Below are 12,107 nucleotides of genomic sequence, written 5' to 3'. Positions count from 1 at the left end.
GTCATCTTCTGCTCATCTTTGAAATTTCAGCGAGATTTCACTTCCTGTAGGAAACCTCCCCTCACCCTATCCTGAGACTGAATTAGTGCTCCTGAGTATGCCCAAAATGTCCTGACAATTTAACCTTTCCCACAGCACTTTACAGTTTCTGCAACTGTCTCCATTGTGAGGCTGTGGGCAACTGGAGGGGCCCAGGGCTGGTTAAATATTTGGGAACTGACTGACAATATCCGCCTGAAGCCCCGTGCTGTGATTGTCCGTTCATCTGTCCCAGCAAGCGTCTTGAGGGCTATATCATCATCCCCATGTTCAACACAGTGCGTGGCATCTGAGCCTTTGTAGTCCGTGGAACGGCAAGATGGTCACTGTAGGTAGAGGTTCTGAGCTGGGCAAGAGAGAGTGGACAACAGTGCTTACAGTTCAGTATGCCGAAGGTACTGAAGCAGCCTCTCCATACTCCAAGCAAATCAGAAGAGTGGCAACAACCCAGCGAGAGCCCAGGTTTTTCAGGGGAGCTAGCTCATTGAATTACATTGGTTGCAAATTCATTTTCCTCTTCAGTTATTGTTAAAACTTTGTTATTAGGATATTTCAGAAGAGAAACAAGTTTTTGGTTTTCTCACCGACTAGCCTTGACATTTGACAGTTCAACTCCGTATATTTGTCTGTAGTAGTGATTCTTAAGGTTGTAAAATTCCTAGTATTGTCTAGCCCAGTAATTCCTGCCTGGATGCATCAAAATAGAAATTCTGATGCGATAAATCTGGTCTTGTGTTAAGTTAGAGGCCTGAATCCTCAGTCTTTTCTTGAAAGCCTCCAGGGATTGGGAGCTCATGAAGTAAAATGTATCACATTCCAATTCTGGATAGACATTAGGAGAGTCTCCTTTATATTGAACTGAAATCCCCCTGAAACTCTACACTTGGTGCTAGTTTGCCCCTATGGAGTATAATTTGTCTTTGCACTTTTCCATATGTCAGTCCTTCAGCTCTGTAGAGGCTGATCACCTCTGCCCCTTCCCCCCAACCCCCTTCCTAATGTTTTCTCCTAGAGAAACCTCTCCTGTTCTCACACTGTACCTCACAGGAATGATCTCCAGGCCTACTGAGTTTTGTTTGTAATTGCATTAAAGTGCAGAGCACCAAATGAGACAGTTCACCACAGCATGACTAACCAATCAGGGGCTGAGATAGGGCCTGCTCTCATCCTATTTCTTGCCATTATTTCTTTTGATCTAGCCTGTGATCACTTTTAATTCACAGTGAATTTGCAGTTGTCATAGGGTGAGCTTATTATGATTAACCCAAAGCCAGGTCTTTTCTCACCTGTAACTCAGCCCATGTCTGCTATAAATCTAAGTAATTGGCTTTTATAAGCAACAGCTGGTGTTTGTCTTGTCTTGTTAGATTGTGTCTTTCCAGTCCAAACCAATTCTTTCTAAGCAGGAAGCGATAGGCTCAGAAGAGGGAGCTATAGCAGCAGTACAGTACTTGGGGAACTAGGGCAAGGTTGGCTATCTACTGCTGTTTCCCAGTTTAGGGAGCAGCTCCATGTGGGTACTTAGTCATTAGAAAACAGCCCAGACTGTCTGCATTTCTTTATCGTTTATTTACTTATTGAAAGAGCATCTGCACGTGTGAGAGCAGGGGAGGGGCAGAGAGAGAGAATCCCAAGCAGGCTCTGTGCTGTCAGCACAAAGCCAAACAAGGGGCTTAGTCTCTCAAACTGTGAGATCATGACCTGAGCTGAAATCAAGAGTCCAGACACTTAACCGACTGAGCCACCCAGGTGTCCTAGACTGTCTGCATTTCTGACAAAATTGGAACTGCCTTCATTTCTTCCTGTGTGCTGTGCCCCCGACATTGCGCTGAACACGTTGCCTTCATTATCTCATTTAGTCCCTGCAGCGGCCCAGAGCACATCCTGCTATGAAATCTCTTCTAGTGATTCTGGTGATCTAGAAACGTCAGATTCATCTCAGGTTTTAGCCCAGAGATTCTAATTCAGTGGGAATGACGTGGGGCCAGGAAATTTATCCTTTTCAAGTAATCCCAGTGGTCCAATGCATATGCATGTTTGGCAGTGACTATTTTAATTAGTGGCTTAGTTACTTGGCTCTTGAACAAGACAGCGTGGGTCTGATTCATCTTTCTCCCTCTAGAGCTTGCTGCAGCAGAAACCCTCAGGGAAGATGGCCAAATGAAAATTCAGATGCATGGTAAGTGTCAGGAGAGTGAAGATATCCAGTGTTGTGGGTCCTGAGCTTTCTGAAGGCCAGCCAGGTAGGCAGCCTTCTCTGGAGCTCTAATGGCTAATGAGGGAAAGGGCTCAGTCCAGGGGAACTTGGCTCACACAGCAATGGGGACAGCATTGTGAGATGATCACTCAGGCTGCCTAGCCAGGCAGAGATTCTGGGTGACTCTGCCCTTTCTGGGAAACAACAGAAATGACTGTTGTACACGAGGATGCAGCCTAATGTTACCCAACCTTCATCTCATTGCTATTCAGAAAAAGCCAAGTGTTTACACACACATGCCTACTTTAAAAAAATGCTACTGGATAAAGATGGTTACCTTTTAAACAGCTGTTCAGGGATCATGTAAGAGCATACTGAGGACCTTTGCAGAATGTCCAAATTAAGATGGTAGGGAACTTAGGCCTCAAATGGTCTCATCCTTCCACTTGTCCCCACATCTGGCTGCTTTAACTTCCACTACCTGGACAGGAGACCACAGTCCTGGAGTGTGGGGCCAGGAACTAACTTTCCTGGTGGTGATGAGGGGCAGGCCTCAGACATGCTGCCACCATTTTGACTAATCTTATTGAGCAACAGAATGTCAGAGGTCAAAGTGCCCTTTTCTTTTAGATGGCGAAAATGGGGTCCTGAGAGGAAACGTACTTGCCCAGGGTTTACAGTAAGCAAGACGCTGAGCCCAGGATTCTTCTTCTACCCAGCATAATGCTGTATCAAAGCACCCAAGAGAACTAACCTTGGAATAGACTTATATGCCAGTGAAATAACGTCCCAGTTTCATTTAATGGGCAAATGTAAACAACTGCCCCAGCACCACTTATTGGCAAGTTAATAATTTCCAAACTGGCAATACCACCTGTCTTAAACCATGCAGTTTTCATACATGCAGGGGTCTGTCTACTGTTCCACTGTTCTATTTGTATATCACAATATACAAATACTATATCATGGAGGCTAACTGCCATTGCTTTATAACTACATCATGGTATCTGGTAGAGGGAGTATCCCACCTGCGTCATATCATGGATTTCAGAATTTACATTCTGTTAAAAAAGTTGAGATTACAACAAGAACTTTATAGATACATTTGTTGAGAAGGATCTTTATAATTTCAAGTTTTCCTATCCATCAATAATAGTATAGGTCTCCATTTAGGCTTTAACACCTTTCAGCAAAGTTTAGTAATTTTCTCTAATATCATGGTGGCTTAACTGCCATTGCTTTGTAACTACATCGTGGTGTCTGGTAGAGGGAGTCTCCCACCTGTGTCGTATCATGGATTTCAGAATTAATTTACATTCTGTTAAAAAAAAAAAGTTGAGATTTCCACAAGAACTTTATAGATACATTTGTTGAGAAGGATCTTTATAATTTCAAGTTTTCCTATCAATCAACAATAGCATAGGTCTCTATTTAGGCTTTAGCACCTTTCAGCAAAGTTTAATAATTTCGTCCAATAAGGTCATAAACATTTTTGATAGATTTAGTTCCTAGTTACTTTTGGAGGTATTTTTTGTTGTTACTATTATAAATGGCACTTTTTTCTTGAATTAGATTTTGCATATTGCCATCGTACTGAAATGCATTTGGTTTTTGGGTATTGATCATAATTCCAGTACCTGTTCATGCTTTTGGATTTTCTAAGTGGAAAATCACAATCTGTGAAAATGAGTTGTTTCTTCCTTTTCGAGACTTACCCTTATTTTCTTTTTGCTGTCGGATCTCAAGCACAAGGAAGAGTAGCAGTGATCAAGGGGATCCTCATCTTACCATGACCTTGCATGGAATACTTCACACATTTCCTTTGCTCTAGGTTTTCTGTAGATCTCCTTTGTGAGATGAGAGTAGTTCCTTTCTACTTGTGGTCTGCTAAGAGTTTCTATGGTTTGTTGTTTCTGTTGAATTGGCGTTAAATTTTACTGAATATTTTTTCTGCATCTGTTGGCATAACCTATTTTTCCTTTAATCTGTTAGTGATCATTTGGTTTCTTCTACCTCCCTGAGAAATGAGAAAATAATCTAAAATATAAAGAAAACCTTGAGATCCTTTTAGTGTTTGTTTTTATGAGCAAACACACACTGGATATTACAGAGGCCAAAACCTAGAAAGGCTGCTTACTCAGGCTTCTTCCACTTATTTGCTTTCATGCCAGGCAGTGGACTTGGACCCTGTGGGTGACACACTTCATAGACCTGCTGAGGGAGGGCCAAAGAAGCCCTGCTTTATCAGGTACAAAAAAAGAGGTCCAGGGGCCAGGAACACAGAACCTGGAGGAAACATGAGGTATGTGCCATACTAGAGAATGGACAAGGTAGGAATCTCTTCGCCACCCTTGGATACAGCCAGCTTTACCTGAAATCTGAGGTAGTGCCCCCCACAACCGGTCTGGAAGTGGGCAGGCTCTTCCCCTACGGGCCTCTCAGAAATTGCAGTAATTTTTATTCCAAAGAATTCCTGGTTCCAGCAGAACACTAGAGCAATAAGGTCACACAGCAGGTTTTCCAGATGGTGGATTTACCAGTGTGAAGGCATGAGCATGTCCTCCTGACCTTACTGTGCACTGAACTCCTCTTTCTACTCTGCAGGGGGATCTTCAGACCTCCACAGGGCTGCATGACCACACAGTGACAACCCAGGACCAGCAGGAGCTGTAGGGAGCACAGAGGCTGACTTAGCAGAAAGAAGAACTTTCATACTGACTCCCCTGATGGGAGAGGATTGCCCCATCACAGCAAGTGGGCACAGACCTGATGACTGTCTGGCAGGAATTTTACAGAGCAGATTCATGCCAGGACTGGACTGTTGACTCCAAAGTCCCTACCAGCCCTGGAACATGAAGTGACACCAGCTAGAGATGCCTGGGTTTACCTGAGAGCAAGGTGGTCAGTGCAGTGTTTTGGTTCAGGACGTAGGTCCTCTGGGTTGACCTGCCCCCTCCCCAAGAGCTGGAGAGCCCTGAGAAGTACAGAATGGATCCTGTGCTGTGGGAATGTGCCAGGAAGCAATCAGAGACTCCCAACATGAACTGTCATTTGTGGAGGGAGTGGCTGTTACCTGACTCTGTCTTCATGCACCAGTGTAGCACAAACAGCGGCTTTATTGGTGATGCTTGAGAAGCTGTGGCAGAGCCCAGCATACAGGCTGTGAGGGCTCAGACAGCTTCCAGCAGACAGGGGATGAGGGGATTAGCCTCAGTGGGCTCTGCTGCTTGGGGCACATTGTCCCTTCTCAGTTCTTTGAGGCAAGTGTGCAGGAAGAGGGTTCAGCACTTCACAAACTGGTGGGTGACCTCGTAGATTCCCACAGATTCCTGAGCTTTTTCGTCATAGTCAGTCCAGTCCTATGGGGGAAAATGGCCGTTATTAGCCTCATGAGATGGGACAGTGTGCACAGTGGTCACGAACTGGGACTTGAAACATGTATGACCCAGAACAGAGCCAGACTGCGTTTTGGGCAAGACACTTAACTTCTCTGAGTCTCAGTTCTATTTAAAAAAAAAAAAAGGGGGGGGGGGGTGGACAGTAGCAGACCTCCATCTTGAAAGAATCAAATGAGGTAACACACGTAAAAGTATTCAGCATAGTACTGGGTGCATATAAGAGCTCAGTAAATTTCAGTTACTGTTGTTATTAGGTGCTATGCAAACTGAAGTTTCTGTTCTTTTGAAGCCTGACCACAAGGCCTATGTAAGACAGTAATGTGGCCAGTAATACAGTTGATTCTTGTTATTCATGGTAGTTACAATCTACATAATCACTACAAACACTGAATTAGCAAACAGTGAACCACTATTCCCAGGGAAGATATAAGGTTAGGTTCTCAGAAGCATCTGATCACATTTTCTTCAATCAATATATAACCTTGTTTTGGGTAGGTTTTTGTTAAAAAAAAACCCAAAAAACACCTTATTTAATATATATAGTTGATTCATTAATATTGAGCTCCTAGCTGACAGCACTGTTACTCCTGCCTAAACAAAGCTGATCTAACATGCATTTTCTCCATTAGGCACACCCGACTTCTTGCTTGTGGAACACTAGACAGCACTTTAGCACTACACTTGGGGCTATTTTAAACACCAAAATCATCAGCAAAAAAAATGTGGAGTCAGCTTTGTATTGATGATCTTTGTTTACCAGAAGGGTAATTCCCACCAGGTACCCTCCAGCACCCTGCAAGACCCCCCCAAGTCCTGTACCTTCTCCTGAAGATTAATATCACTGAAGACCGTCCCCGATTCCACGCCCTCGGCAGCAAACCCAGCCTGTAGGTGACAGGACGGCAGCTGTTAGTCTGGGGAAAGGAGACACCAGTCTGGCATGTGAGGCCTGGCCAGGGAAATGGCTCTCTTCCCACCACCCTTGGGATGGGAGGACAGAGATGCAGTGGGGGCACCTGCTCTGGAATAACTACTGCACTTCCAGGGTCTGGCAGCTGCCCCAGGAGTATAGTAGTTCCTCCAAACTAGAGCCTTGGACCAGAGGCAGGAGGTGGGGGGTAAACCTTTCCATTACCCAATTTTCTGAGATCCTAGGCACATCACTCCCCTATCTGGACCTGAGTCGTATTGTTTATGAAATGGGGATGACAAGACTGTCTCATCTCCCTGCCTCACAGATTTGTTATGAGGTCAAAATGCTGCACAACTAAAGTGGGATAAGCACTGGCTCTGGAGTCTGACAGACCTGGATTCAAATAACAGTACCAGTGTTTATGAACTCTGTCACCCTGGGCAAGTTGCAAAATCTGAAATTCTTTCCTTGTCTGAAAGATAGTGTGAATAACTTCACAAGGTCACTATGAGGATTAAACAAAGTAACACGTAAAAGTGACCAGAATGTGCCCATCATATGGTAGGCACTTAATATTATTCTGAGAAGGAAGTCCTAGTCCATGGTCTCTGCATGAAGCAGAGTTCTGTTGTCACTTTCTATATGCTCCCCCCCGCAAAGATACAGGTTCCCTGGGAAGATACACGCACCTGAGGCTGGAAATCAACTGGTTCAAGGCCCCGACACTCAAACTCTACAATTGTCTTGAACTTCTCATTGTCTTCAGCCTAGAAAGGAAGTGTGTTGAGGGGGCAGGCCCAACTGGGCCCTTAGGATGATCCCACTGCCCCTGCTCTTCCTGCCAAGTGGGCCCAACTGCCCTTGTGAGCCCAGAATGGGACTCAGGAGCAACCCATTCCCTTCCGGAAGAAGTCTGCACTGGCCTGTGAGACCTTCTTGTACACATGCTGTAGAAGAAACACTGTGGGTTCTAGAGTCAGCCTGCCTGGATATGAGCTCAGACAGAGCTCTGCCTTCTGCCTCTCTTCCCATCTAAGATGGTCAGACTGGGCTGAAGAAACCACTGCAGGTTTGTTGTGAGAATCTGAACTATGTGTAAAGTGCCCAGCTATAGTCCCTGACTATGCTCAATAAATAAAATTCTCAAAAAATATGAAGAATGTTAAGCTATACAGTCTCCAGATCTTCCAAATGGCCCAGTACACTTAACTGCAGCCTTTTGCTAACCATCTGCCATGCTGTGAGACAGGAGGCTTGGAGGGGTGCCCGGGTGACACAGTTAAGTGTCTGACTTTTGATTTCAGCTCAGGTCATGATCTCACGGTTTGTGAGTTCAAGCCCCTCATTGGGCTCTGCACTGACAGTGCAGAACCTGCTTGGGATTCTCTCTCCTTCTCCCTCTCTCTGCCCCTCCCCTGTTCATGTTCTCTCTTTCAAAATAAATAAACTATAAAAAAAAAAAAAGCCTTTGAAATGGAATTTTCACATGAAGGGGGCACGCTGAGAGGGGTGGGTTAGTGAGGAAACTCATGCCTACCTCACCCACGGGCTCAGAGATGCCAGGCACCACACCCACACATTCAATCACATTGTGTCATTCACTATAAAATCTATACATTAACCATGTGCCTAGCACTGATGAGACACTGTTGGCTCTGGTTTGTTTTTGTTAATCTGTCTCTTCCACTATATTATCAATTACTTGGAAGCAAATCCTCATGACTTCTCCCTTAAACTTCAGGAAAAAGCTGAGAATTTGGCAAAAATCAGACATGTTTCAAAAATATTAAACAAGGGAGGGGCACCTGGGTAGCTCAGCCTGTCAAGCATCTGACTTTGGCTCAGGTCATGATCTCATGGTTCATGAGTTTGAGCCCCACCTTGGGCTCTGTGCTGACAGCTTGGAGTCTTGGAGCCTGCTTCAGATTACGTGTCTTCCTCCCTCTCTCTACCCCTCCCCCACGCATGGTCTCTCTCAAAAATAAACATTAAAAAAAATTTTTTTAAATACTAAATAAGGGATAGATGAATACAAGTAACTACCTTTTAAACAGAGACCCAAAGCACACACTCCCTCCCTCCCCTTTAGACTACTTTGTTAACACAGTAATGCATAACTAGTTATAACGTCAATATCAAGGATGGGATGCACCAAAGGACCGTCCCACCCATGGTTTCAGAGAAGGCTCACTAGTCCCCCAGGGTAGACAAAGTGCTCTCAGTGATGGAAACTGAGTGGCCAGGTTGGGTCAGATGTACACTGAGCTCCACAGCCCAGTGCTTATAAAGAAAACACTGTAATAGCCTGTTCATGAATCTCTTTCCTACCAAGCACTCAGCCAGTATATCGTGAATAGATGACTAATACCATGACAGACTGAGTGAATGAGTGAACAAGTATATGAATGAATGTCCCATGGCAAGTCACTCTGGTACAGACAGAACTCTATAACCCAGGCCTCTTAGCTTCCAGCTTAGATTTAATCCCACCACACCTGCCACCACAGCAGGAAACTTACATTGTAAGATTTGATGGTGCTGCTCAAAATCTCTGAAACATAAGAGAAGACAAAAGTTGACGAGTCCATACCCTGGCCCTGTCCAGGTGCCCAGATGTGGAAAAAGAGTCTGCTGCAATCGCTTGGGCACCTCAGGCCTGGGTCCACCCACAGTAACATGAGCTTGCCTTTGGTCTGGTACCAGGAAGATATGGGCCTGGTTGGGGGAGCTCAGGATTCACAACCTGACCTACCGATGGAGTTTTCCCTTGCACACAGCTTGCACTTCTGGACCATGGAGGCGCTGCCACGACCTCCCTTCAGTGCCACACTGTCCTGGCAAGGGTAAAAAGAACCTCTAGTCAAATATCAATTAGTTGTAAAGGTCTCAAAGAGACCCAGTCCTACCACTTATTAGCTAAAGAGACCAAGATCGAGAGAGGGAGAGCCACCTGCTACAACAAGAATCCTGGGGAGGCTTTTTGAGACTGAGAAAAAGACTCTTTTCGGTTTTGAGCTCTGCCTCACATCCCAAAGAAGCCTGGTCTTCCCAGTGTTGATCACACTAGTGCCTGCCCTCCCAAACTACAGAAAGTAGGGTGCAAAGACCTGCGAGATTAGGGCCACAGGTTCTCTCCCTAAATCCCTGCCCAGAGGCATATGTGTGTTTGTGTTTGGGTATGGTGGTAGGGGGAGTAGTTACCATCAGCCGAATATATTGCCACTTCTCTGAAATCTCACCACAGTTGCCACATTTCATCTTGGGGGAGGAAAAAGAAGATCAGTAAAATAGCTGGTTCAGCTGGGCAGACACTAAAGGAAGGGTAAGAACAGTGAGAGGTGGGCATGCTCAACCTACCCTCTTGTCCACAGTCTCACCTCATCCTTACAACCAGCCCCACCAAGGATGTAACTGAATTTCTCTCTGGGCAAAGAACAGGTCAAGTGTTTTTTGTGCTGGCATGCACCCGTCCTAGAAGCACCCAGTCTAGCTGGAAATTCAAGGCTAATATAGTACAGAAATGGCTTCAACAGCCCTCACCCCCATCCCCTCATTAGGTCTGGAGCTTTCCTTGTGTTCTCACAGGCCTTGTAGGTTCCTAGTAAAAGTACTCGTCACTCTGTCGTTACTCTATTTCTCTGTCTCCTTAACTAGACTGTGTGCTTTTTGAAGCAGAAGGGCATCAATTCCTCAAATAAGCTCTGGTACTCGGGTTTCAAAGTATTTGGTAATAAAGGTGCCAACAAAGCTTCCTGAAAGAGACAGAGCTTTTGCCAGGTTCTGAAGGATGCTGGGATTTAGACAACGAGGGAAATAAAGCAGAAGTTCTGAGATCTGGCAGAGTGAAGGACCTCAAACTGCTCAGGTAAGAGGGGGGGCCCCTGTAGACCCAGTCGCCAGAGTACCTGATTCACCAGTATAGGGTAGAGAAGGAAGGGGGAAGCCACGCACAAAATTAAAACGCTTTCACGATAAAGCCTAATCAACATATAAAACAGCGAAATTCTCCTCCTTACTAAATAACCCCAAGCCCTCTTCAGGTAGTCTTTCGGTGTTTACACAACATGAAATATTTCACGGAGAGAAAATTACAAAAGGAACTCCAAAAGACTACCAATTAAGAATTAACCAATACATTTTAGAAAACGAACAAAATTCTATCCAGAAAAATAACATTTAATGGCTACATATTTCCGATCTTGCTGTACACAAAGCTCCCGTTGGACCGGCAATTCGGGACTGGAAAACTATCCTGGGGATGGGCCTGTGGCGCCCCGCCCCCTTCCGGAGTCGCTCCGGGGCCCGGAACCTCACCGCGCCTACAGGCTCCACGATACTCCTCCCTTCTCCCGCCTAGGGCCCTTCCCATCAAGCCGTACCTTCAGGTACCACCGGAAGTCCTCGCCCAAGGGCCGGAGGTTGGTGACATTCTCCAGCGTGGCTTTGAGCTGCAGCGCAATTTTCTGTGAGGGAGGGCCACCGCAATTGCAACAACGGCGCCTGCGCAGCCCTATCTAGCCCCAGTCCCTCCCCTCCCGGTACGAGCCTCCCCGCTCCTTCTCAGTGCGGGCCCACTTCTCTCATTCCCTCCTGGCACAAGCTGCCGCCACCTTCCCGTCCCTGTCCCGGCGGCAGTCCGCCCTCGCCTTACCCCCATACTGGCCCGGCTCGGCCCGACCAGGCCCGGCACTGGCTGCGGCCGCTACTTTCCGGCCCGTCGTAAACGGTGGGCGCTGCCAGCGCACCCGGGTGCAGACCTCCGGCGTGCGTGGGGCGGAGCGGAGGGCGGGGTCTTCACGCGCCGCGGCTTCCGGGGCATGCCGTGCTTTTTCTTCGATCAGGTGGACCTGTGTAGGTGTCGTGAGTCCGCAATTAGCCTGAACTCAGACCCGCCGAATCCTTCCTCCAGCAGTCAGCAATTTGCTGATCGCCAATCTCGTGCCAGCACTATGCTAGTTTGAGGGATACCCTACCACGAAATTTCGGCCAGGGCTTTTTCCTGCTCCTCAGTTCTTTCCCGGCTCCTAACTAGTCTGGTCGTCTCTCACCCAACAACCACTTGGTTCCTGCTTGCCTTTTGAGGCTTTTTAGATCACGTCAGTTCCCCCTGCCCACAGCCAGCTTCGCAGATTTTGGGGGATGGAGCCTTTCATCTCTAAACTGCTCTTTCCTCTTTTCCCCCGGAGACCTGCCTTCAGAAGGTTGCCCCGTGTACACGTCTCTCACTGCAGTCTCCAAGAGGGGCCACTCCCTTTCAAGGGCTCTTCTCTGGGCTCCGTGTACATTTACTGAACCTTGCCTTAACTGTCCTCTTACCCAGGGCACATCTGAGACCATACAAAAGCTGTGAGTGTCCCAAGGAATAGCCCATTTGAGACTTAGCGCCTTTGGGGTTCTCATGGCCATTTAAAATTTGGAGTGACTGTGCTTGGCTACTTTACCACCAACTTGATTCATTGCCCTGGGGAAACCTTCCATAGTGGGGATATACACTGGAGTTAGGAGCCCTGATATCTCTGGTCCCAGATCTGCACCTAAGTTGCTGGCCCGTAATCTTTGA

General features: G+C 46.5%; 1 protein-coding gene across 2 annotated transcripts; it reads right to left on the bottom strand.

Moving 5' to 3' along the window:
* Positions 1 to 5,334: 5,334 nt before the first annotated feature.
* Positions 5,335 to 11,344, bottom strand: CZIB (CXXC motif containing zinc binding protein). Of its 2 annotated transcripts, XM_058717351.1 has the most exons (8): positions 11,199 to 11,344; positions 10,927 to 11,010; positions 9,749 to 9,805; positions 9,300 to 9,381; positions 9,067 to 9,098; positions 7,237 to 7,314; positions 6,454 to 6,519; positions 5,335 to 5,595 (listed from the first exon to the last, which is right to left on the bottom strand). In XM_058717351.1, the coding sequence occupies exons 1-8, from the start codon at positions 11,202 to 11,204 to the stop codon at positions 5,518 to 5,520; spliced, it is 483 nt and encodes a 160-aa protein (XP_058573334.1). In that variant the 5' UTR covers positions 11,205 to 11,344; the 3' UTR covers positions 5,335 to 5,517. The 2 variants fall into 2 exon arrangements, with proteins under 2 accessions (XP_058573334.1, XP_058573335.1); XM_058717352.1 differs by lacking the exon at positions 11,199 to 11,344 and having other exon boundaries at positions 9,749 to 9,858; positions 10,927 to 11,016.
* Between the last annotated feature and the right edge of the window lie 763 nt (positions 11,345 to 12,107).

Source organism: Neofelis nebulosa, chromosome 2 (genome assembly GCF_028018385.1).
Source record: "Neofelis nebulosa isolate mNeoNeb1 chromosome 2, mNeoNeb1.pri, whole genome shotgun sequence".
Lineage (NCBI taxonomy): Eukaryota > Metazoa > Chordata > Mammalia > Carnivora > Felidae > Neofelis > Neofelis nebulosa.
This window is presented reverse-complemented; position numbering and strand designations above follow the sequence as displayed.